The sequence below is a fragment of the Trachurus japonicus genome, chromosome 15 (assembly GCF_045865225.1).
Source record: "Trachurus japonicus isolate A0001 chromosome 15, Traja_1.0".
NCBI classification, from domain to species: Eukaryota; Metazoa; Chordata; class Actinopteri; order Carangiformes; family Carangidae; genus Trachurus; species Trachurus japonicus.
Window position 1 is genome coordinate 4,078,516 of NC_140921.1, and position 27,687 is coordinate 4,106,202.

The 27,687-nt window shown below is 37.2% G+C and overlaps 2 protein-coding genes and 1 long non-coding RNA gene across 5 annotated transcripts in view; 1 reads left to right on the forward strand and 2 right to left on the reverse strand.

The window, feature by feature from the left end:
• Positions 1-27,687, forward strand: part of LOC146973073 (uncharacterized) — a 430,259-nt gene that overhangs the window by 254,288 nt on the left and 148,284 nt on the right. The window lies entirely within an intron of this gene.
• On the reverse strand, positions 7,036-13,883 carry LOC146973079 (homeobox protein Hox-D9b-like). Of its 3 annotated transcripts, none has more exons than XM_085801019.1 (4): positions 13,746-13,883; positions 13,084-13,694; positions 12,554-12,588; positions 7,036-7,280 (listed from the first exon to the last, which is right to left on the reverse strand). In XM_085801019.1, the coding sequence occupies exons 1-4, from the start codon at positions 13,881-13,883 to the stop codon at positions 7,036-7,038; spliced, it is 1,029 nt and encodes a 342-aa protein (XP_085657145.1). The 3 variants fall into 3 exon arrangements, with proteins under 3 accessions (XP_085657145.1, XP_085657146.1, XP_085657144.1); XM_085801020.1 differs by lacking the exon at positions 12,554-12,588 and adding an exon at positions 12,992-13,032; XM_085801018.1 differs by having other exon boundaries at positions 13,084-13,697.
• LOC146973080 (uncharacterized) lies at positions 20,623-27,416 on the reverse strand. Its single transcript, XM_085799065.1, has 4 exons — positions 27,254-27,416; positions 26,233-26,589; positions 24,585-24,727; positions 20,623-20,877 (listed from the first exon to the last, which is right to left on the reverse strand). Exons 1-4 carry the CDS (start codon positions 27,414-27,416, stop codon positions 20,749-20,751), a joined length of 792 nt encoding a protein of 263 aa, XP_085655191.1. The 3' UTR covers positions 20,623-20,748.

A 27,687-nucleotide genomic window follows, 5' to 3' on the forward strand; every position in this document is an offset into this window, starting at 1 on the left:
ATAGGCTAAATTATATTATATTATATTATATTATAACATATGCGTTTGCCGTGTGTTTGTTTTACAGGACTAAATCATTTTCTCTGTCCTGGTTTTCTTATGGGTTTTTTTTTGTTTGTTTTTTTACAATTTCCAGTTCACAGTAAGCTTTTGCAAGCTTTTTTAAAAGTGTGCAAGTAAAAGTCTTGATGATGTCAGGTTCTCCTTGAAGCGCGTCTGACACGTTTCTGTTCAGGTTTATTTGATTTAAATCTGAGGTTTCTGACCCAGAGAGACTATATATAAAGGTGATGGACGGATGGATGAGAGCTTTATTTTGAAGAGGTGTCAGAAAGCGGAAGTAGCGTCACACTCTCTCCCACATCCCAGTTTTCAAAAATGATCTTCATCCAACTTTATTTTCTATACAATTACTGGACTTTCTCTTTTTAAACCAAAAGTTAAAATCAGTAAAAATCTATTATTGTTTCTGTTGAATCTCAATCGATGAGATTGATCGATTGATTCTGGATCAAAATGACGAGGCTGTGATCAATAATAATAATAATAATATTAATAATAAAGTGAATCCAGCTGTGAACATCTGCAGCTCCTCCTCATGTTTCTGTTTCCCAGAAGCACCGAGTGTTTCTGACTTCTGATCAGTTTTATTGTCGCTGATAATCGATTAAGATCATGTGAGTTTCCACTGAGCTTTGAAGTCAGCGACACGCCGACACGACAGCGCCACCCAGCGGACACACACGGTCACCACACACACACACACACACACACACACACACACACACACACACACACTGACTGCTGCTGCTGTGTTTTTATATATTAACAAACACCAAATCTGCAGTTTATCGATACATTATTGATCATTTAACCTTTATAACACATTGATTTCCTCCTAAATACAAATATATATCAGTGAAACAACAGATTCTGTTTCTGTTTCAGCAGCAGCAGCTCTGATTCTTTCATTATAAAACCAATTAGATCAAAGTGAACAGGGATCAACGTTTAATTATCGATCAGCTCATTAGTTGCTGCTCGATTTAATTTCTGCAGCTCAGTAACTAACTGTTCCCTCCGCTCCTTCCTCCTCCTCCTCCTCCTCTGTTTCACCTGAACTATAAAAACTTTAATTGATCTGTTTAATCTGATATTAATATTTAGTAGCTTATTAGCATATTGATTATTTTACACCTGAATTAAAAAGTCATTCCTGCGACGTTTTACTTTGTAGTAATAGCGTTGTTGTTGTTGTAGGTTATTAATGAGACAGGGATCAACTATAGGCCTACCTGAATAGTAAAACCAGAGGAACTGATCATCTATCTATCTATCTATCTATCTATCTATCTATCTATCTATCTATCTATCTATCTATCTATCTATCTATCTATCTATCTATCTATCTATCTATCTATCTATCTATCTATCTATCTATCTATTGCAAAAACTCAATATCTTACCAAGAATATTAGTCTTATTTCTAGTCAAAATGTCTCATAACTAGTCAAAACAAATCTAATTCTACTTAAAATGAGGCTCATCACATAAAAAGTAGCTTGTTTTTAGACACTTATTCTTTCTTATTACAAGCACAAAAAAACTTGTTTTCACTGGCAGTTTTTTCTACTCCTATTTCAAATGAAAATTTGTTTGAAAAAAAGTGATGTGAAGTGATGAGTCTTATTTTAAGTGAAAAGAAATTACTTATGACTAGAAATGAGACAAAGATTTTCAGTTTTTGCTATCTATCTATCTATCTATCTATCTATCTATCTATCTATCTATCTATCTATCTATCTATCTATCTATCTATCTATCTATCTATCTATCCATCCAGTCATGTGTTACATTATCAGCTCAGAACTTCGTCTGTGTGTTTCATTTAAACACATAGCCTACTCATGACGCCATAATGTAGAAACCAAAAGTTGTAGCTATTTATGAGGAGAAAATAAATTAATGCTAATAATAAAAAAGCAGCTTTAATCCAGTGGATCTTTTTCTCATTTTTTCAGCTGTTTCTGAGACACATGAAGCTGTTTCTGTTTCTTTTTCTGTTTCTTTTTCTTTTTCTTTTTTCTCTCTCATGGTGCGTTCACTGTCTCCGCCTCAGTCAGACAATGACTTTAACATTAGGGAAGGACAGTCGGAGGAAGCGGCGACAATAAAACCATCCAGACTGTCTGGACTAAATGACTTTATGACTCTCTCTCTCTCTCTCTCTCTCTCTCTCTCTCTCTCTCTCGGGGGAGAAAGTCACGTTTATTCTCCAAATTCACGCTGTTGCTTTATGACCCTGCTGCAGGATGAGCTCGAGCTTGCGGGGCGGGTTATATGGCGGCCATAAAGGAGCTCGTGGAGATGGAGATGAGGGGGGAGCGGGGGCGGGGGCGCGAGGCTGGTTCGCGCGAGCTCCGTGCGTGGCCTGCAGCTCTGACTTTGTGTCTGTCTCTCTCTCTCTTTCTGCACGTGGCGCACCTGAGCTACAACACCTTGACGTTGGAATAAAAAATAAAAAAAAGACCGTGGTGATGAAATAAAAACCGTAAAAAAGATTTTTTTAGAGCCTGTGTTGTATAAAAATACCCCAAATTATTCAAAATTGAACAAATGTATTTTCAGACTTCATATTCTTTACATTTTAGATTCACGTCTAAAAATAAATGATTGAAATGGTGGAACAAATCATGTTTGACAAATGTATTTCTCACTCCACATCCTCCACTACGATGCAAATGAATGGGTAGTTCTTAAAAAAAAAGAAAAGAAAACGACCCCCTCAATCTTAAGGCTTCATATTTTGATATTCATCCATATCTATTAATCATGTAGGCTATATAGTACTGTATAGTCCCATACACTGGGAGGAAAGGAAGATGGTGAGAAGAACTGCGTGGGGATCTGGGAGGTGAAAGATAAGAAGGTGAGTAGTATTATTATTATATTATATTACATGTCCGAGACCCTTAACATTATAATTTACTAATATAACAGCAGTGAAACGCGCTGTTGGCTGTTTAGGACAAATAAACAAGACAGGTATAAGCACAATAATTGATTCCCTGTGCAGGACTTTATGAATGATATGCCGCCGAGCCTCTACCAAGTTGTAATTTATGGTGCCATGGTATGAGCTGCAATCGGGTAAAAAAGAATCTGCAGCCCTGCCTGTATGTCATAGATTTTCTTTTACTGTAGTTTCTTTCTTTCTTTCTTTTTATTTAATTGTTGCTGTATTTCTTTATATTTGTTCATGTTTAAATCTCCTTTTTTTCCCCTTATGTTCTGCCTAAATTCAGCAAGTCAACTTCCTGTGATAAAAGCAAAACAGTGTGTTTGGTCTAATAAATAGAAAATAATGTAATTTGATTCACTATGAGATAATAATCCATTTGCATTATGAATATAAGTAGCAGTAAGGTCCATAACATTAATTAGGGTCCTATAGGAAAGTAGCCTAATTAACCCTTTACTAAATTTAAACTGAATTAAAGAAATGAAAAACAAAAATCTGCAGTGAAAGTAAAATAAAATAAAAAATCAATCCCAGTAACTCGTGTTGAACATCATTTATTTTATTTATTAATAAAAAAAAATTAAAATTAAAACAATTAAATCACCGCGAGCAGCAGACGGAGGCGTGACGTCACACATCACGTGGCTATAACCCTCCATGTGACGTCACCGCCGTGGGCTAACATAGCCCGGAAGTGTGTGTCTGTTCTTCTCCCGCAGAGAATAACGTGTGTGTGTGTGTGTGTGTGTGTGTGTGTGTGTGTAGGGATACATAATCTGCTGCACATCAGACTCACAATAACAATACAACAATAACACACAAACACTTTACCATAGCAACAAGAACGACAACAATAACAACAGATATCGCCCGCGAGGATTCATGCACATCAGTCTGTAGAAAAGAGGAAGAGGAGGAGGAGGAGGAGGAGGAGGAGGGGGGGGGGGGGGGGTGTGGCTGGTTGTAACACGTCATCACTCCTCACCTGGACACGTGGTTTGTTTTGTTTTTACTTCCTGGTTCAGATGTTGCAGCGTCAGTTTATTCATCATTTATAAAACATTGTTAGGCTACTGCATTTATGATAATTATACTGTAGTTTATTAGCACTGTTTAACGTGTAATAACCTCTTCTATTAGATATGGGTTTAATAACTGTGTTTTCAAACCTAATAATAATAATAATTTAGCCTATAAATAAAGTTTTATATCAATGACAAACCAGTTGCTTAGGCGACATCATGTATAAAGTGTCAGTTAATATCAACATGAACTACATTTTTGTTTTATTTTGAGTTTCTGTCATTTATAAATTACAGAATAATTAGTCTAAATGTAGGCAGAATACTTTATAAATGATGAATTAAGTATTTAATAATGCTTCATAGTGTGGAGGTATTATAAACATTGATTCAAAGCTGATTAATAATCAATAGAATCACTGTTTATGATTTAAAAAGTCATTTAGATCCAGTTCTTATATAAACACACAGTCTTGTTGTTGTGTAATTGAGTCTATATATATTTATATCTGTCTATATATACGATCATTGATCAATGAGTTTCTTCAGCTTTGGTTTTTTTTGCACATTTGTTGGTCACATGTGGAGCGTTAACAATCACATGGGAAACAGCCGCAGCTCAAACACGTGTGTGTGAGTCTGTGTGTGTGTGTGTGTGTGTGTGTGTTTTCTCTGAGTGTGCTTTGTGTGTCTGAAGCTTCATGAATTCATTAATGAACTAACTAACTAACATCCAGCCGTGTAAACGACAAACAGATCGTATTCCTAAAGACTCTGGGAATCCTGCAGAGAACTCCTAACTTAACCTAAAAATTCCCAGTAAGGAGTAGTGAGGAGGTGTGTGTGGTTGACCCCCGTTGCTAGGTATGAGTCATCATTTCAAAAGCTGTGATTGGTTGATCCTAAAAGCTAGATAAAAAATATACTTTTGGTGATAATGGGCAAAGGATGGACCCTCAAATCGATAAACTTAACCATAGAATCTAATCTTATGAAGACTGTGTAATTGTCAATAATATTTCACATAAAAGAAAATATCTGTTAAATGAATAGTAAGCTATACTTAATACAAAATGTGTGAAAACTTAGGCCCGCTTGCACAGTATTCACATATATTTATTTGCTTATATTAATTGCCATGCTGGTAATTTTTGCACTTTCAACATTTCAACTTGAGAGTAAAATGTCTCAGCTTTCACCAATGTCTGTGATTTGCTGAGCGGCCAATAAGAAGCTTTCAAATCTACCACAAACCAGTGAACACAACAGCAGTGGAGAAGAAAAGAACAAGGAAACTGGACTGGACAGAGGAACAGAGTGTTTGCTTCTTCTGGCTCAATCGGTCAATGAGCATAAAAGTGTTTTAAGAGGTAAATTTGTCCGTCCGCCATTTTGTCCTCTGCTTAGGGAACTCCTAAAGTCCTCTTCCCTGCTCTGAACAGATCTCACCTTAGGAGCTAGGATTCTTTAGGGATAGCTTTTATCTTTACTAGGATGAGGATTTAGGGGAAATTCTAAGAAAACATCACGATTTTCTAAGGATTTTCTTAGAATTTGGCCACGAGGAGCAAGTTAACTCTTTGCACTAAGAATCTTTAGGAATACTACAACCAAACTGAAGCTTCTTCTGCTTCTTCTTCTCAGGGGAAGTGTGTGTTTTGTGTGGCTATATGTATGTGTGTGTGTGTGTGTGTGCGTGTGTGTGTTTTTCACAGAGCAGCTCGTATTAAGATGCAACAGTTTCAGCTCTAAATCATAAAAAGCACAAAGTCGCATTTTAGCCCAAACTAAAAACAATAAAAACCAAGAAAAGAAAAGAGAAAACAGAGTTCACGTGGAGTCAAGTGTTTCCAGTCTGAGTGTGTGAGATCAAAACCACATGTGTGTGTTCATGTTCACTCTTTGATATCAACCACTGTGTGTGTGTGTGTGTGTGTGTGTGTGTTATTTACAGCTGTCCAGGGTCGAAGGTCGACCGTCTTCATGCTGGATGGAGGATTTCTACATCATGGGGTCAAAGGTCAAAAGAGGAAAAAGATCTTGGAAAAAAGTTGTTTTTCTTTTCTTTCTTTTTCTTTTTTCTTCTTTAAAAACGTTACAACTCATCTCAGGTCTTTTCTTTTCCTTCCGAGGCGGCGGCCATGTTGGTAACGCTTTATATTAAGGTCCTTGTAATATGCGTTAGTTAATAGGTAATAAGGCCCTTATAAGTGATTACAAGATGCTTATTAACATTATTATGCGTTTATAAGACTATACGTATTAATAGTCTCATTATAATATAGTTTATAGCAGACTATAAGAGACTATAATAAGACATTGTTCTCGCTTTAGATCCAGTACCTGCAAAAAGCACAGTTAACTGTAAACAAGTGCATAGTTAACTTATAATAGATGAGCAATAAAGTATATATTAATGTTAATGAATCAAACAAAAAAGGCATGACAAAGACATAATGGTTGGGCTAGTTGACTCAATATATGTGTTTGTAATGTTATTATGAACAATTTTAAGATACTACTATTAACTATATTATAATGAGACTATTATTACTTGTAAGCACTTATAAGAGCCTTATTACCTATTAACTAACGCTTATTACACGGACCTTAAGATTAATAAAGGCATAACAAAGACATAATGGTTGGGCTAGTTGAAATGGATCTCACACACAAATCTTCTCACAAGTAGTATTGATCACGGATTCCACCTTCCACCTATATAGTCTGCTATAAACTATATTATAATGAGACTATTAATACATATATAGCCTTATAAACGCATAATAATGTTAATAAGCATCTTGTAATCACTTACAGTATAAGGGCCTTATTACCTATTAACTAACGATTATTACAAGGACCTTAATATAAAGCGTTACCGCCATGTTTTTAGTCCCACAATGCACTGCTGCTGCCTCCTTCCTCCTCACTCAGGCCATGCATGTGGATGTTGAATGTCTTTCTCTATCTCCTTCTCTCTCTGTGTGTTCAGTCGTTGATGCTCCTCCGCTCCCGGATCATCAGCTTCTTCATCTTCATGCGTCTGTTCTGGAACCAGATCTTGACCTGTCTCTCCGTCAGGTTCAGCAGGCCGGCCACCTCCAGCCGCCGGTCCCGGGTCAGGTACATGTTGTAGAGGAACTCCTTCTCCAGCTCCAGCGTCTGGTGCTTGGTGTACGGACAGCGCTTCTTCCTGGTCGACTTGGCGTAGATCCAGCTGGCCGACGGGTTTCCTACACACAGAGACAGAGAGACTTTATTTTAAAAGAATAGCTCACCCAAAATTGAAATTTCACTCATTAATCCATCTATCTATCTATTTATAGAACATTTTAAAGTGAAAACACATAATAACAATAAAACTAAATAGGCTACACAGTAAAAACATGCAATAAAACAATGAAACAGAAGTGACTTTAAAATGCCATGGAAGAATTTCACATCAACAACATCCAAGTGTAAATGCACTCAATTCTACTGTAGCCACACGGCTCATTTCCATTGATAGTCCCTCTATACTGAAATAAAAGCAACAGATTAAAGGAGACACAATATACCATTAAGTACAATATTTAAAACCATGGGGCATGCACCCCTTTTTTTTTCGAATAAAAAGGAAAAAAAACAAAACAAAACAAAACAAAACAAAGAAAGTAACACAATCATAATACAACAGTAATACAACATAATACAATTGTGTTTTACAGTAGACACAGAGGTAGGTGGTAGGTTAAAGTGCTAAAGTTGGGTAGTAAAGTGCTGGAGAAGAAGAGAAGTGTTTTTAATAAAGACTTCAAGGGATAGTTCACTCAAAATTGAAATTTCACTCATTATCTCCTCCCCCTCATGTGGACTAAGGGCTGCGAGAAGTTTCAGAGTCCTCCGTGGCTTCTCTGAGTTACAGGGGGTCTCGGCGTAGCAGTGCATGTCCATATGACTGTTGCAAATGGATACCAACTGTCTTCGTAACAAAAAGACACACCAAAAAATATCCAAATACCTCCATGCTGCTCGTATGTAATGTCCGTCTTGTATTGAAGCCCCGAAATGAGAAATTGTTCCGAAAAAAATTAAATAAGTCTATATTTCAAGCTTGTTTTGTAGCAGAAGCTCCTCTTCCTAGTTCGTCCAAATCTCGCGCGATTTTCGGAACAATTTCGCATTTCGGGGCTTCAATACAAGACGGACATTACATACGAGCAGCATGGAGGTATTTGGATGTTTCTTGGTGTGTCTTTTTGTTACAAAGACAGTTGGTATCCATTTGCAACCGTTATATGGACATGCACTGCTACGCCGAGACCCCCTGTAACTCAGAGAAGCCACGGAGGACTCTGAAACTTCTCCCAGCCCTTAGTCCACATGAGGGGGAGGAGATAATGAGTAGGAAATTTCAATTTTGAGTGAACTGTCCCTTTAAGTCTTTATTAAAAACACTTCTCTTCTTCTCCAGCACTTTACTCCCCAACTTTAGCACTTTAACCTACCACCTACCTCTGTGTCTACTGTAAAACACAGTTGTATTATGTTGTATTACTGTTGTATTATGATGATTTTTTTTTTTTTTTTCCTTTTTATTCGAAAAAAAAAGGGTACATGCCCCATGGTTTTAAATATTGTACTTAATGGTATATTGTGTCTCCTTTAATCTGTTGCTTTTATTTGACTATCAATGGAAATGAGCCGTGTGGCTACAGTAGAACTGAGTGCATTCACACTTGGATGTTGTTGATGTGCATTGTCCCTCTTGATGAAATAAAGGAAATTGAAATTGAAATTCTTCCTCGGCATTTTAAAGTCATTGTTTTATTGCATGTTTTTACAATGTAGCCTATTTAGTTTTATTGTTACTATGTGTTTTACTTATAAAACAGCACTTAAAAATGTTCTATATAAATAAATGTTGTTGTTATATCTGTGTGTCAATGGTCCAACTTAACTTGCACATTAAGTGACATTTCTGTGAATGTGCCAGTTTTAGCTGAGCAGCTGAACTCTTGTGTATATTAGTCAGTGTATAGTACTATTACTACTATTGCTCAGGGGTCATTACAATGAAAAACTAATTTAAATTTCTGTGTATAAAATATATTTTGGCAGCTTTATCTGTGTTTTATTCTTCAGTGTCATTTATTGATGTTTTCCGACTTATTCCTTTAAATTCTTTTTAAACTCTTTAAACCAAATTTCTGCACATACATCCCTATTGTTCCCAGTTTGTCTGTGCACAAAATGGCAAAAAATAAACCTCTTACTTAGCTACATACTCATGCACTCATACACACACCATCCATACATGTAGCTACACACTTTTAAATAGGTTTTAGCAAATTTGTTGTTGCCAAACATATTTTGTTTTGGGTTGTGTTGCTTGAATATTAATAAGGTGAAGCTTCAAATAAGCCCTTTGTCTTGGGTTTCTCCTTGTATCACTATTATGTCTGTTTCTTTTTAAACGGTGCTAACTCTCAGAGGAACTGGTTTTTAATTAAATTTGGGCCGAACCATTTAGTTCTAATTTAAAAATGAGCCGATTAAAGGGCAGGGGAAATAAGTTTTCTTCACCCTGCTCCTTTCCAGACATAGAACGTGTAAATTATAATCTCTTAACATTTTGTAATGTATTAATTGAAAATGTCCATGCATGGAACAAATACAAATGAAAAATGAAACTAAACTAAACTAGCAGCTGTATCCCTGGATAAAGTGTTCACTGCCAGTCTGTAACACAACAACATATACAAATGACATGGTATATCACTTAAATAATATGACATAAACAGGGCCGGCCGCTGGCATAAACACTCTATGCGGTTGTTTAGGGCCACAGCCGTTAGGTGGGGGGCCACATGATCAGAAAGGTACCGGGGTTCATTCAAGTCATTTAAACATCCTGAGGTCTGCACGTGCAGCTATGAGCTTTATATGTAATGTGAAGTCAATATTCAGCTTCTTTTATCTCACATTTGAGACATTTGGTGAAAATAGAACGGTAGAATGACAACATTTGTGCTCAAAAAGCAATCTAACAAAATTTCATTTTAGACTTGTTTTCTACACGTATCTATTACTGTATTCATATCCTATTTCAAGCACCAAAACAGTTCATTCTCATGACTGAAGGAGTGTTTTCACAAGGGATTTGACATTTTTTCAAAAAGCAGACCTCAAATTTCCAGCATTTGGCCTAAATTATTTCTTTATACAGTGTTCTAGGACAAACTGGCCTCAGTGTGCTTACAGCGGAGGTTCTAATATTTAGACATAAAACACTTGAGTATTGTTACATCTGCAAGTATCTTAAAAAGATACATTTAAGAAAATATGTAAAAGTTGAGAAAATGGCCTCAAACCTCAGAGGGCATAAACACGTCTGTATTCAGTTTTAACCAGTGATTTGGTGTTTGCGCTTAGAGTGCAGGGCCACAAACAAAAATCTTGTTTAGGGGGCCACCAAAACCCCAGGGCCGGCCCTGAGCATAAAAGCAGAAATGTCAGTAAAAAAAGTAGAAACACATGCAGCAAATAGAGACATAACATAAGGATGTAGCAGAAGAAGAAGAGGAGGAGGAGGAGGAGGAGGAACACAACTAGAGCAGACCAACACAGTGTAACCATGCAACAAACATTTAAATAAGCATGAAGCCGAACAGAAGAGGAGGCGACAGCGACGTCAGAGCAGAGAAGACCGACAGAAATATATAAATATATAAATATAGACTTCAACTCTCAGAGGAACTGGTTTTTATGAGGCTGCAACTTGTGGATCATTAGAAACAATAACACACACACACACACACACACACACACACACACACACACACACACACACACACACACACACACACACACACACACACACACACACACACACTCTCCCATTCCCTTCCTTCATTTCAATAATTGAACATAATGTGACTGTGTGAATGATGTTTGCACTGGTGGATGTTTAAAGATGAAAATGTGTTTGGAAGGAGAGAGAGAGAGTGAGTGTGTGTGTGTGTGTGTGTGTGTGTGTTGACGCGCAGCCAAAACTCAGAAATATATTAAACTGCAACATATTTGAACCTTTGACTGATATTAAAATGTTTTATCGACCACTTAAAGAGAAGCAGCCTCAGATTTCAATATGAACACACACACACACACACAAACACAGAGAGAGAGAGTGTGTGTCTTGTTAACAACGCTGCAGCAGCTTTTAGTCACTTATTGAATCATGAATTTATTATAATTAATAAAATATAATAAAGTGGACTTCAGCTTGGAGCTTCATTTAACACTATTTTTTTTTTAAATATGTAAAATCTGAGTTTAAACTATTAAAAAAAACATTTTTAAGTGTAAATAAGTTCAGTTTTTAAAATTCTGTTGCACATTTTAACAACAAACCAACACAAAATATAAAATGTGATCAGAAAAAAATCGATGCAAATAAAGAAAAATGTGCAACAAAACCATGAAATTGTTTATTCTAATCTAATATTTCCCCCCAGAACTACTTTTGCGGATTTTAAGTTTAACTTTGTTTTTGTGCAGTAAATAGTTTATTATTTTATCTTATTAAGGATTTTATTTTATAATCAGGCCCTGTCCGGTCGCGCGCTCAGCTGCTCCTACCTGCGTCTTTGTGACAAATTGCTAAATAACAGCAATAGGAGCTTAATTATTTTAATGGACAATAAAGTTTTATATTTTACCGTTTACAAGACATTTATAGGCCAATAAAAGTCACACACACTCACTTACTGACTTGGGCCACATTCACTGCTCTCTGCTACACACACACACACACACACACACACACACACACCTGTGTAATGTCACTTATAAGCGCTAATAAACATTCCTGTGTTTGGAGCAGTGGTGTAGTCTGTGTGATACTCAGTATATCCACTGAAAATGCTTAAATATTTCAGTATACCCAGGACGACAAAACAAACTTTTTCAGAAATGTTATCACTTTTTAAATTATTGTTTGACTTTTTATTTATTTATTTATTTTTACCACTTTTCCTAGAATTTTTTTTTTTTACCAGTTTCTTCTTTTTTTTTTTAAACTATTGACTATATACCATTTTTACTTTTACCACTTGGTTTTATTGTTTGACTTAATTTTTTTTGAAATTTTACCACTGTTTTTGAGAAATTTTACCACATTTTTCTAAAAAAAAAAAAAAAAAAAAAAAAAGAATGCGAAATTGTAGGCTATTGTATTGTTTTTGTTCATTTTTTAAAAAAAAATCTTACCACTTTTTTCTAGAAATAGGCTATTTCAACTTTTTTGGAGAAATTGTACCATTTTTTCCCCAGAAATGTCTCTATAATCTTTCAAAAATGTAAGCTACGCCTAATTAAAACGTACATTGATTGTGTAGGCTATTTCTGGTGTTTGCTCGTGGTCTAATTTGTGTCAATTTTGGGTCCTTGATGTAAAAACAGTGAACAGTTACAGCAGTAGCTATATAATTAGACTACACCACTGGTTTGGAGGATCAGTCTTTACCCGGCTCAGCCTGCTGCTGTGGTTGATGTGTCTTCCTCCTCTCCCTCTCCTCTTTCTTTTCTACTTTTTACATTTAAAAAAAAAAAGAAATGTTACCCCTTTTTGTATTATTGTTTGCCCCCCCTTTTTACCACATTTCACCACTTTTTCTAGAATTCTTGAGAAATTTTTACCAACTTCTTAGAAATGTTTCAACTTTTTTGGAGAAATTGTACTTTATCCCCCCAGAAATGTCTCTATAATCTTTCAAAAAAAAAAAAAAAAAATTACGCCCTAATTTAAACGTACATTGATTGTTTGAGTTTGCTTCAAAATGTTGCCTAATTTGTGTCAATTTTGTGTCCTTGATGTAAAAAAGTTTGAACAGTTTAGGTAAAAGGAGTAGGCTACAGAAAATTAGACTATTATACACCACTGGTTTGGAGGATCAGTGTTTACCCGGCTCAGCCTGCTGCTGCTGTGGTTGTTGTGTCTTCTTCCTCCTCTCCCTCTCCTCCTCCTCTTCCTCCTCTTCTTCCTCCTCCTCCTGCTCCTCTTCTTCCTCCCGCTTGGGCTCTGGTGGTTTCCTCCCCTGCAGCTGCTGCAGCTCCTCCGCGGTGCCGAGCCGCTCCAGCACCGCGGGGCTGCAGGGGGCTTGGGACGGAGGAGCAGGAGGAGGAGCAGGAGGAGGAACAGGAGGAGGTGGTGGTGGGGGTGAACTCTCCGGCTTCACCGCCTCGTACCTCGGCTGGTTGGAGAGGTCGCAGCCGGGGAAGGCGGCTGCTGTGACTCCTGCTGGGGCTCCAGTCGCTCCTTCCCAGCAGCGGACGAACCTGCTCTCCGAAGCCGCAGAGGAGGCGAGGTGCTCGGCGTGCGTCTGGCCGTAGTAGGGGTGGTTGTGGTGGTGGTTGTTATGGTGTGGATGTGGATGATGATGATGGTGGTGATGGGGGTGATGGGGGTGGGGGGGTTGACTCAGGAGGTGATGTGGATGGAAAAGGCCGGAGATGGAGGAAGAGGAGGAGATGGAGGAGGAAGAGGAGGAGGTGTTGGTCCAGGGAGAAAACCCGTTCAGGCTCGTCTGTTTCTCGGAAGAAAAATGTGAGAAATCCGGTATGTGTGGAGCTCCGGTTGCCCCCCCTTCCTCCCCTTCCTCCTCCTCCTCCTCCTCTTCCTCCACCACCGTCCCTGTCCCCGCTGCTGCTGCTGCTGCTGCTCCCCGGACCGGCTTCACGCAGCCGGCCGTCGGCCCCTGCAGCAGGCTGCTGCCCGGGATGAAGTGCGCGCTGCCTCCGTACGGCTCCTCGCTCTGCAGCCCCATCATCGAAGAATAATAATTCGTTAGCGACATGTTTATTTTATTATTTCAAATAAAAAATATATATATATAAATATAAAATAAAAAAAGACACTTAAGTGCGCCTGTAAAACGTTGGATGGAGGAGGGGGGGCAGCAGCTTAGCTATACAGCGGATCACATCCTCCCCAAAAATGGTAGTAATTTTTTTCCCCAGCCCTCACCTCCCTCCTCGGCCGCTGATTGGTTACACCGCGGACCACATGGTTGAGACTGTATTTACCCAGAATGAGCAGATAAATCAAGTCATTCTTTTGTGTTCAGAAATGTGATAGTGAGTGTGGAGGTGGAGGGGGGAGGAGGAGGAGGAGGAGGAAGAGGAGGAGGAGGGGGGAGAGACGCTGCAGCCAGCCAGCCAGATGGACGTGAACGCAGCACGTAATGGTTTCAGGAAGAAAAAAAAAACGTTTTACAAGCTGGATAAAAGTAGCAGGAGGCCGTTTACAAGCCTGTTTGATGTGTGTGTGTGTGTGAGTGTGTGTGTGTGTGTGTGTAGCTGCTTCTTCTGGTGCAGAATAAATAAGATATCCTGTGTTTTTTTATGAGTGACAGGATCATTTAATATTATATGTATATTATAGGCTAATACAGGACAGGTTGTGTTACAGTTTTTCTCAGTTGGTTTGGCTCGTTTCTCTAAAAAGCTAGAAATTACATTCTCAAAACTCTCAGATCATTTGGTAAAACAGTGTTACAGTTCAACACAACACCACAGATCACTTGCAAAAACGCAAAACAGTCCACTCATGTGTCAAAACTACATTTCCTTCTCATATAAATAGTCAGTTTCCCCCAGAATGCATCGTCCCTTTGGCGTCGTGTGAGCACTAAAAGTCAAAATGTTTAGATGGTTTGTCACTATGGCAGAGGAGCATTGGAATATTCCTCTTTTCCTCTCTTTATTTATTTTTTGTCTAAGAATACAATTGTGTATAAAACTGTAAAAAAATGAAGAAAGAAAAACAGGATGTTAGGGTATGAGTTTAGCCTATAAGGTTTGACATCACACATTGCACTCCTACTGCCAGGGAAAGGTCGCCATTTTTATTCACATGTAAAGTAACTTCCATTCATCAGAGTAAAAAGAAAATGTATACAGCATAATATAGGCTACCGTAATATAAACACATAGACGAAAACAAGGACAATGATATGTAGCCTTTAGTGCTGTAAATAAATCTATGGTATTCATGGTTTTATGTTCTTGACTAATTTAGACAGTTGAACAAACTATTGTGCATGTGACGACTTATAGAATGAAATGAGGCTGAGTTTAGATCAACAACATCTATTCTCTTGGACACTGTGCTACTGCAGATATCTGTTGTACTTAACCATTTGCAAAGATGTACGAAGACATTTGTAATTTGATGAAATGAATGAGAAATACAACGTTTGCCGAGTGGTTTGGAGGTTTGTCCGTGTTGTTTAGAGAAATGAGCCAAACCAACGGAGAGAAACTGTAAGATGCATATCATTTAGATTTGACGCCTTTTAAGTTTTTACTCCCTGGTTCATTCATTACTGAGGAGGAAACACACACACACACACACACACTGACAGTAACAGTCCTATATATTCAGGCTGTTTGTGTGTTTGTGTTTGAACTTTATTGTCATGTGATGTTTTGTCCAGTTTCTCTCATTTAGATTTTCTTTTAGTTTGAAACTCTGGGGAGATGATGTCATTGTGTTTTAATTCAACTTCACTTTAGTCTCTATTAGATTTAAGATCATTCATATAGAATAGTTATGGACTTAAATATAGATATAGAACTATAGATATAGGTTTTTTTCTTGAACCCTCCTTGTTGATTTTCTCATGGGGCAAATACAGCATCTTAACTTTTCTTGCCTCATCAATAATGTTCTATAATAGTCTAATAAGTGACATTATTTTGACATATTTGTTAAACACTCTTCATGTTTCTGAGTCAAACTGAACTTTCTGACTTCTCTCTGTGCAGCCTCAGCGCCACCTGCCTGTCAGCGGCGTCACTACAACCTCCTGTCTGTGCTGCAGCACTGACTCACTGACTCACTGACTCCACCTCATCATGCTGCTCTAACATCCACATTAACTACACTATAACCTTCAGTGGTTTTAGTAGCTATGTTTCTATTTAATGTCAGTGAAAAGTTCAGTTCTACAAACACTTAACACTTGTTCTTATAGTTATGTTACCTTATGTTAATGAATGAATGGTTATCTGTGTGCATGTTATTTCTGAGTGCCAACATCATTTCATTGTAACTAAACGTCCTTATGTCCTCAAAACCATAGGATACATTTGTATATAATATAATATATGTATATATTGTTATAGTTTTATCTTTATACTTTGTAGTTTGATCTTTTAAATTAAATATTTTTGATTTGAACTCGTACAAATATGCACAGACTGAACACTGTACAGATACTATAATAATACTCATGTTATCTTATGTGTAATAATGTTATTTGGTGATGAATGGTTATCTGTGTGTGTTATTTTTGTGTGACAACATGATTTCACTGTAGCAAAACAATGACAAATAAACATCCTTATGTCCTTAAAACCAGGTACATATATAACATAATCTATGTATACTGTATATACATATTGCTATAGTTTTATCTTTATACTTTGTATAGTTTGATCTTGAACTCATACAAATGTGCACAGACTGAACACTGTACAAATATGTTTATACTGTAGTGTATATAGTAGTTGTGCACACACACATACATGTTGCACATATTACAGATAAACAGATGTTTATAAATGGATGTTTTCTCCATTTAGTGGGTTTGTTCTCTGCAACAAAGTTGGACTTAAGCAAATTATTTCTTTTTCTAAGGAACTTTATTTATTCTGCACGATATACTACTGTATAAATCTGCTCTAAATCCTTTTTATTATTAATTATTGAATCAGTTCTTTTGGTATTTCATGCAGATTCTGATGATGATGTTTTATTGATTTTCCTCCTCTTCCTGTGTGAACCTGGCCCGGCTCAGACTGGACTAAATATCACATCATCTTCATCATCTTAATCTTTTTTCTTTCTTCTTGGGAACTTCTGCCTCTTTTATCAGAGTGAGTATAAACTCAGTAATAAAGTGAATCAGCCGTCAGTCGTGTGATTCAGTTCCTCTGGACGAAGACGAGGAGCTGAAGCTGGATTCGTCGTCGGCTGCTCCTGGATCAGTGTTTGCTGTGTTAAAAAGTCACCGTCGTATAAATTTATAGGACAGACCATAAGAAGTAATGAACGATGCTGGCAGCCGTCGCCATGGCGGCGCAGCAGCTGATGCCAACAGGGTTTTTTAAAGATGAGCATTAAGATAATCATTCAGTGAAATATCACTATTATTTATATTGGTGTTAAACCTCCTTCACTTCTACACTTCTACACTTCTACACTTCTACACTTCTACACTTCTACACTTCTAACCTGCTTGAACTTATTAATGGTTGCAGGGGAGTTGTTATAGTATATAAACACGTATTTGTTTTTGTTTTTTACAGCTGCATTATAGTGTTATAAACTGTTTATTCCAGGTTTATATGAATAGTAAATGTAGAGATTTAAAAGTGATATTAGACTATGATCAGTGCTGCTATAAGTGCAGTAATACTTATTATTATTCATCGCCATGTTTCAGGCCTGAAGGTCAGTGTGTGTGTGTGTGTGTGTGTGTGTGTGTTTCTATATATTGATCCCTCTATAATATATTATTTATACTGATGCATGGGCAACACTTTACAATAAGGGTCCCTTAATTAACATTAGTTAGTACATTATTAAGCATTAATATATAAACTAATGTGTTAATTAATGCTGAGTAATGCATACATAATGATAACTAATTACATTATTCAACTTGTATTATTTAAAGTATTTTTATTTTTTGGCTTTTCATGCCTCTATTTGATAGGACAGTTGAGAGAGACTCAACACATGGGGCGGCTGCTCTACCTTTTATTATTACTTAATCATTTATTATTAACTAACTTTGAGTAGCAAACACTAATTAACTGCTTACTAACAGGCTACATTAATTACTGTGTTTCCTAATCCTAAATAATACATAATAATGATTGTTAATATATCTGTAAACAGTTAATTAATGCTTAGTAATGTACTAATTAAGGGACCCTTATTGTAAAGTGTTACTGATGCATGTTGTTTGTCCTGTTTTTTGTATATTTTGTATATTAGCCTCATTATTATTATTGTAACAAAACGTGATCCTACTGCTTCTACAAACAGGTAACAGTGATAATCGCTGCTGCTGCTGCTTGTATTATTAATGTTAAACACCAGATAATACTGTAACATAGTGTTAATGTTTATATTTCTACTTTTTCTTCTACAACATGTCAGATAATATGAACTTTAACGCTGCTTCTTTAAGTCACATGACGTCTGTAAGCGCCACTAAACGCTGCTGCTGCTGCTGCTCACCAGGCTCATCCTCAGCTTTATTGTGGCCATTAGGCTGAATGCCTTTAGTTCCAACCAGAAACAGAAACACAATCTCTCCTTTCATCTTTGTCTTTTTCTTCTTTTTTTTTGCGTCACACACTCACGCACAGTCCTGCTCACACACACACACACACATATACACACACCAAGACAAAGGGGAGAGAGCAGACTGTCTGTATTGCCCCCAATAAAAGCCACTAAAGCGGAGGAAATGGTGGCGGTGTGGATGTGTGGTTGTGTGGTTGTGTTGTTGTGGTCGGTTTGCGGTTCAAGGTTCATTAGCAGCCTTGGACTCATTGTGTGTCTCTGTTGTCTGGTCCCGTGTTGTTCAAAGTCTGGGTCGGGACTCAGAGACAAAGACAGAAAAAGAGAGGACACAACACAAAGCCTATAGTGGTGCTGCTGCTGCTGCTGCTACAAAAACACAACAAGAATCCTATAGGTTTCTGTCATTTCTCTAAAAAACACAGACTGAACCTTTATTCAGCTTCTCCTGCAGATCTCAGATCAGTTCATGCTTCTCTCCAAACACTAAATCAAACGTTTAGAAGATTTTTTTACAACAATCAAAACCTCGTTCACTTGTGTTAAAGCTGAGTTTAAAATGAGTTAATCCAGGTTTAACATCACGTTATTAAATGTTGCAGCATTTCATATAACTCAGTTTAGTTGAGTCTAGTTCATTTATTTAAACTGAGTTAAAGAGAGGTTTAAATGTAATATTTCTACAGTTTGGTGCAGCAGGATTTCTACTTAGTCTGGTTTAAACCCAGATGTTTTGATGACTATAAAAAAAATGTTGTTAAAATATTTTAATTATTACTATTTTTCATTAATTATTAATATTCACTGTGCTTTGAGTGTTACTGTATGAACATGTGTTGAATCCTGGAGAAGAAGCTTAACCAGAAATGTATTACGTAAATTGAAAAATGTGTTTGAGTTTTGATGCAAATTGTGTTTTGTTTTTTTGTTTTTTTACTTTACAAGAGATGAAAACTGATCCAAAATCAATTTCTGCTCCTGTAATGATGTAATTTGTTTATCAGATATCAGACGGATCAATAGTTTATGCGTCTGGTTTGCGACTGAAAAAGAAGAGCGAGCTGATAACACAATCGTGGCTTAGCAGTTACAGTAAGATTCTTACACTTTAATATCAAATATCCTACAAATGTTTTTATATAATACATATATAATATATAAGTTTTACAGATTCTCACACTTTTTATTTCAAATATTCAGTGTGAAGTTGTTTCTGCTTCAAAAATCAACTTATATAGATTTTTATTTTTTTTAATGTTTTTCTCTTTAGTGATTCACTTTACACCACCACCAATGATTATTATTATAAATAATTACAAAAATTAAAAAATACCCATCTATATTACATACCACAATCAGTATCTGTACATGAATTAAAGTGGATCAGAGTGGATTTCTAGTTTTTACTTTATGATATTTAGATTTTGCAGCAGATTTGAGGTACGTTTTGAAAAATTGAGGAAAATATAGGCTATTATAAACATGTTTTACAAATGTTCAAACTGTTTGCATGAGTCATCTGATACAACAATATAGTGATGATGATGTGTGTGAGATGAACAGCATTAAAACAACTGAGATAAAGTTAAATATAAAGTAAAAAGAAACATTTGTACATTTTATATAAATAGTGTTCTTATTGTAACATTTTTTACAGTAAAATAAGAAACTGTCTAAATGACAAATTTTACATTAAAAATATAAAATTTACTAACAATTAACATTTATTTATCTTCATCTCATATTGCTCAATATTTTAAATTGATTGTCTTCACTGTGCATCTATTGAACATTGATAAATATTAAAATCCAATATCAAAAGAATCTGCAGCACCGTTACATGAGGTAATTAGATAGATAGATAGATAGATAGATAGATAGATAGATAGATAGATAGATAGATAGATAGATAGATAGATAGATAGATAGATAGATAGATAGATAGATAGATAGATAGATAGATAGATAGATAGATAGATAGATAAATAGAAGGAACGATAGATAGATAGATAGATAGATAGATAGATAGATAGATAGATAGATAGATAGATAGATAGATAGATAGATAGATAGATAGATAGATAGATAGATAGATAGATAGATAGATAGATAGATAGATGACAAATAGATAGATAGATAGATAGATAGATAGAACGATAGATAGAACGATAGAACGATAGATAGATGACAAATAGATAGATAGACAGATAGTCTTTTGTCTTTGGTGTCGTCCTCGTTTACTTCCTGGTTCTTGTAGAGTCACGTGACCTCAACGTTTCCTTGACGATGACGAGGAGCTGTTATTGATCGATCAGTTTGTTTGTACCTTGTTGTTGTATTTACTATCCAACCGACATGTGTTCAGTCTTCACCTCCGTCAGAACAGATGGTACTGTGTGAAGAACTGCACTCTCTCTCTGTTCAGCTTCTTCTCTTTCATCCGTCTGTTCTGGAACCAGATCTTCACCTGTCTGCACAAACAGGAGGCAGCACGATGAGTCGCTTTGTTTAAAGGGATAGTTCAACATTTTGGCAAATTGGCCCATTGCCATAATAATCCCTATAGTCATAGCAGCAGTAGGTTCGTTACCTTTAATTGTCGGTGCAAGCTATTTTTAGAACGGCGGAGCAGAGCCGTGAGCTGCTCAGAGCTACGCTACGGAGGCTCATTATGGGATTTCTTGGTTTCCCTCATCAAACTCATCAAATACACAATCCAACAACTCCACAACGCTCTGGTGGACAAGTTGTGACCTGCACATTCACCACGCTATGAGATAATAACACAACGTTACCAGACAGAGTTGTTTTAGAGGGAAATACAGAGACTGCTTGATGAAAAACTGTCCCTGAAGGCAACGCACATCAGCTGTTTTGCATGAATTTCCCTCTAAAACAACTCTGTCTGGTAACGTTGTGTTATTATCTCATTGCGTGGTGAATGTGCAGGTCACAACTTGTCCACCAGAGCGTTGTGGAGTTGTTGGATTGTGTATTTGATGAGTTTGATGAGTTTGAAACCAAGAAATCCCATAATGAGCCTCCGTAGCGTAGCTCTGAGCAGCTCACGGCTCTGCTCCGCCGTTCTAAAAAATAGCTTGCACCGACAATTAAAGGTAACGAACCTACTGCTATGACTATAGCGATTATGGCAATTGGCCAATTTGCCAAAATGTTGAACTATCCCTTTAAACACACAAACATCAAAGACAAATGTCATTTCCGCCTAAAAAACAAGCGTACAATCAGTTATTAATGAATCTGCTGGTTAATCTGGTTGATTAACTGAGTCCAATGTGTCTGAAGAACAGTTCCCATGCTCCTGAACGCCTCTCGGAGCCCGAGGTGACGTCTTTATCTCTCCGAGCCGCCGTCCAAACCCTCAGACTTATTTACAGGCGTGTAATGAATTCACCAGGGAACTAAATGTTTTCCCTTGTTTCTGTTTCTGTTTTTCTCGCTCCGTGATGATTATGATCTGAGATCTGCTCGATATCCGTCTCATAAATCCACAAGAACAAGAGCAGATTCTGTTTTACTCATGAAAACATTTCTCAGAAATCTAAAAGATAATAATGTGCTTAATTCAGTAAAACAGGGCAAACTGTTTTCTCTGTCTCTCCAGTGAACGCATCGCTGTGATAAAACTGATATAAAGCAACACAGTTTGGCCCAATAGTCCAGTCATTTTATGAAAAAAGGTTGAACAAATTGCAACAGAAGCAAACTCAACTGATATTGTATCCTCAACATGACCTGAGTGAGGGAAAAAAAAGCCCAGAAGAATCCCATTAGGGGAAAGTTTAGAAAAAGACCCAAATATATCCCATTCATACGCCTATTCATTATTTTTCTCATGTGAATAGGGTAAAATTTTTAACCTTTAGATATCTCCATGAAAATTACTGAGTTGATTACTTAGATTAAGACAAACAAAAAATGTATTACAAGTTTTTTGAAATTCTTTGTTAACATGAGCAAATCTGCATAAATTTGCATAATTCCACCATTTTGACGGCACATGTATACAGTATATAAAGGTGCTGTGGTGGTACCAGCATGAAAATTGGAATGAGTTGACTCCAGAGGTTCATAAAGGGACTGCACTCAAATTGAAATTTAAAATGGTTTCTTGTTAGTTGACCAATGGAGTCAACTCGTTCCAATTTTCATGCTGGTACCACCACAGCACCTTTATGTGGTCAAAACGGTGGAATTTATGCAAATTTATGCAGATTTGCTCATGTTAACAAAGAATTAAAAAAAACTTGTAATACATTTTTTGTTTGCCTTAATGTAAGTAATCAACTCAGTAATTTTCATGGAGATATCTAAAGGTTAAAAATTTTACCCTATTCACGTGAGAAAAATAATTAATAGGCGTATGAATGGGCTATATTTGGGTCTTTTTCGAAACTTTCCCCTAATCTGGGATACAAAATCAGTTGAGTTTGCTTCTGTTGCAATTTGTTCAACGTTTTTATGGTAAAAAACTACCGAACTAAACCTGATAATGAAGCTAAAGCAGCACAAAGAGCCGAACACTGTTGTTGTTCTGCAGAGCTGCAGCAGCGTCGTGTCTGACACCTGGAGACTCATCACACTCTGATGAGATGCGTTCAGGCTGCAGCTCGTATTTCACAGCTCCTCCTCAAAATGTGTGTGAGCGTGCATCTAAAGTCCAAAGCAACAAAAACATGTAGGAGCGAGAGAGAGGATTAGTAGCTACACACAGACTATGGCAAGCGGATTTAAAGGGATAGTAGCATATTTTTAAAGTGGGGTTGTATGATCTACAAATAGCCCCTAATACTTTAATTGCAGTAGAAGACTCTCTGCACTCCTCCCGTTAGCAACGCCAGCCCAGAAATTTATAACATACATTGTTGTGAATGGACCCAAAAAAAACGGCCTATTTTCACGGCCTAAAAGAGGTTTCACCTGAAAAAATAATACACAGTTCCATTGTTCGCTATACTATAATTTTTTCCAGCCCCTCAAAGTGCAGGAAAAATGCAGTTTTTATTTGGACCTAACCAACTCACGTATCCCTCCGCCCAGGGTTAGCGCCCACCGATCAGCAGTTGGTTAGGTCCAAATAAAAACTGTGTTTTTCCTGCACTTTGAGGGGCTGGAAAAAATTATATTATAGCGAACAATGGAACTGTGTATTTTTTTTTTCGGTAAAACCTCTTTTAGGCCGTGAAAATAGGCCGTTTCTTTGGGTCTGTTCACAACACTGTATGTTGTAAATCTCTGGGCAGGGCTATTATGGGCTGGCGTTGCTAACGGGAGGAGTGCAGAGAGTCTTCTACTGCAATTAAAGTACTTAGGGGCTATTTGTAGATCATACAACCCCACTTTAAAAAAATGCTACTATCCCTTTAACATTTAAAACTATCCGGAATTAACATTGTAGATATCAACAACGTCTTTGACTGGTCGTAATTACATTTTGAATAGTTGGATTTTTTATTCAAGATATCTGTAATTCAGTTTTGCCGAGTCAAAAAGAACATTTCAGATATCTGCAACAACTACATTCTTCCTATCCACAATTGTCATTTCAGATATCCACAACTACGTTCTTCCTAGGACAAATTACGTCACTTTTGCCGCTTTTGACTAAATTACGACTATTCCTAATTCCAGTTTGAGATATCTACAATTTGATTCTGACTTGTCATAATTCCAGTTACAGATATGATCTACAACGTAATTTCGCCTAGTCAAAACTTAATTTAAGATATCTGAAAAGGGACATGTAGATAACTTTAATTGAGGTGAATTAAAGACATCTTGAACTGGAATTATGACTAGTCAGAATCAAATTGAAGATATCTCAAACTGGAATTAGGAATAGTCGTAATTTAGTTACAGATATCCGTAATTCACATAGCGGATATCTGCAGCTGAATTGTAGATATCTGTAATGACAAACCCCATACACATGAATGGTTAAAGTCACGTCATTTGTCCTATAGGAAGAACGTAGTTGTGGATATCTGAAATTACAATTGTGGATAGGAGGAATGTAGTTGCAGATATCTGAAATGTTCTTTTCGACAAGGCAAAACTGAATTACAGATATCTGACTACAACACATATCCAGTCTGGCTTTTAAATGTTAAAATGGCTTGCCATACACACACACACACACACACACACACACACACACACACCGGTCTGTGAGGAGGAGGAGGCGGGACAGCTGCAGCCGTCTGTCTTTGTTGATGTAGACGTTGTAGAGGAACTCTCTCTCCAGCTCCATGATCTGCTGCTTCGAGTACGGACAGCGCTTCTTCCTCTTCACACCGCGCTCTGCTGCATGAGGAGCCACAGGAAGTAGAAAATATTAAAATATAACATATAAAATAAAAAAAACAGGAACAAAACTGAAAGAATATCACAGAGTCCAGGTTAATCTTCAACTGACCCTGACTTTAATTGATTTAAACTTTTAATTTAAGGTGAATGTCAAGGTCTTAATGAAAAACAGTGAGCGTGAGACGTTCACTGTCACTGGTGTTTGTAGAGATTTTAGGCTACATGTTATTATCATTAGAAATCCAGACTTATTTAAATCTAATAACTAATAGGTGATTGTTTCCTGTTTCATTAAATGAAATTACAATTAAAAAAACAAGTGGAAATATAAGTGAACTTTGTTTATTGTTATTAATATGAATTAAGTCTGTGCAATTTGATTAGTGTGATTTAGCATGATGCTTGATGCTACATTAAGAATAAGAAAAATCTATGGAAATGTAGTTTTGAATATTAAAAGTGTGGTTTTTAAAACTTAAACAAGCAGATCAATAAATACAGATTATTTAAATGCAAGTTCATTTAGCTATTATGTGTATTATTGATTATTGTTGTTAGCTAACTTTAAGTGAGTTTTTATTTTGAAAAGAAAAACATTAACCCCAGAAGTGGACAAAAGTATAAATGAAAAGATAAATAAAAGCAGTATTTTGTACAGTAGCTGTGACCTTTGACCTATGACTCTCAGATATTTTCTGTTCATCACAGTCTCAGTGACTTTCTGTTGTCTGGAGCTTTGAGTGTAAAGAAAGGCTGGCTAATTCATATGTTACTGGATCGATCAGTAATATTGCTGTAAAATTAACTCTCAAGCTAACATGTAGGAAGTTTTCTATGTGTTCTGATTCTGTGAAGTGTTCTCTGTCCAGAACTTACATAACACCTTTATACACCTCCCAATTGTGGCCAAATTATAAGCGAAAGAGCATGCAGAGGCTCTAGGTAGCATAAGGATGCAATGAGGTTTCTGCTTTGTGTCCCATAGTGCCAGTCATTTGTTTGTGTCTAATAGAGTGCCAACTTGTGAGGCACTGTTAAGACAGCTGATGTTTAGTTATTTGTGTTGCCTAGACAAATCAGAGAATCACATAATTGAAGCCCTAGTCAGCCCATTGAAAAGCTGCTACAGATTCAATTCTAGGCTAATAAGGTGGCATTGGTGCAATAGCCTGTAGTGTATATTTTATAAAATACACTATTCTTAAAAGCATTCCAGGACATTTTAGAGCTATACATCACCTTTTTACTCTTTTACTTTTTCTTTGTGTATTGAATGACATGTTATTTATTTAGGCCTAATGTGTGTTATTGTGTGATTTCATGTGGTTTTATGTGGTGAAGCCAAAGACAAATTTCCACATTGTGGACAATAAAGATATTGAATTGAATTGAATTGTATTTTCCTTTCTTTTTACTACTATTTATATTGTATGATGTGTGATATGGACCCGTGTCTGAAATAAAGCTTATATAGGCTATCAGTTATATTAATTATAAACCTGTGTGTGTCTCTCCGTCTCCTCCGCCGCCGCTGGATGATGAAGGCCCGTCCTCCTCGTCCTCCTTCCCGGCCGGAGGTGACGCTGACCCCGCCCTCCCCTCTCCGCTCTCCCCGCTCCTCGCGGCTGCAGCAGCTGCACCAACAACAACCACAGACCCTCCTCTGCTTCCACTTCTCCTTCTCCTTCCATCACAGCCTCTCTGATCCTGCTGCAGCTCCTCGAAGAACCGGTCGAACACCGGCGGCAGGACGCTGCGCCGGTTCCTTCCCACCGGGAGGAACGGGAGCGGTGAGTCCGAGTCCTGCTGCTGCTGCTGCGGCCTGAAGGCACCGACTGCACCGTACGGGAACCGGTCTGTGGTCAGTGGTGGACAGTAACGGAGTAAATTTACTTGAGTACTGTAGTTAAGCAGGCTACATTATATCCAGAGGATTTGTACTTTACTTGAGTATTAGATTTCTTTGGTACTTATTACTCTTACTTGAATACATTTCCAAGACAAATATTTTCAATTTTACTTTTACTCGAGTTAATTTCTAGGAAGGCTGAAAAGTACTCGTTACTTTCAGGTCTGCTCTTTTTTCTTTCTAAAATACTATTAACTATTAACTATTATATAACACAAGTGTTTGTCAAAGAAGGAAACCCTAACTAACCCCTAAAAGCAGCACATCAGGTGGTTTCAAAGAGTTAATTCTGAGAAACAAGAGTTAAAAGGTCCTTAAATTCATTTAGAAAAAAAATATAGTAGCCTAATTCATTAATGTGAAAAATAAGAAATTTACTCTTACTCTTATTTTTACTAATAATAAGTAAAAAATAATGCTTTTAAATTTAAAAGCATGTACTTTTGGATACTTAAGTACCTTTAAAAGCAAGTACTTTTTTACTCTTACTCGAGTAACATGTCGACTGAGCTACTTTTACTTGTAATGGAGTAAATTTTGACCAGTAGTATTTGTACTCTTACTCAAGTACTGGGGTGGAGTACTCTGTCCATCTCTGTCCGTGGTGGTGCTGGTGGTGGTTGAGTACGGCGGTGTGAAGCTGCTGAAGCGTGGAGCGGCGGTGAGGATGGAGCCGCCGCCGCCGCCGCTGGCCGCCGGGTAGAAGCTCCATGAGGCCGCATCATGGAGGCAGAAGCCCCGGTACTCGGTGCTCAGCCGCTCCGGTAGAAACATGGAGGAGGAGGAGGAGGAGGAGGAGGAGGAGTGCGTTTTAGAAACTGAACTTTTTCCTCCCAGTGCCACATAAAGTAGAAAAAAAACACCACCCCAATAAAACCGTTGCTATAGCAACAGCAGCATCATGCACTGATAGAAACTAGGCCTACTATAAAAAGGCCTCGAACCTGCAGCTCAGAGTCTGTGACCTCGTTGTCTCCTTCAGTCAGACACACAACTACTGTATAGGCTACTACACCTACAGGACAGGATGTGTGTTTTTGTAGTC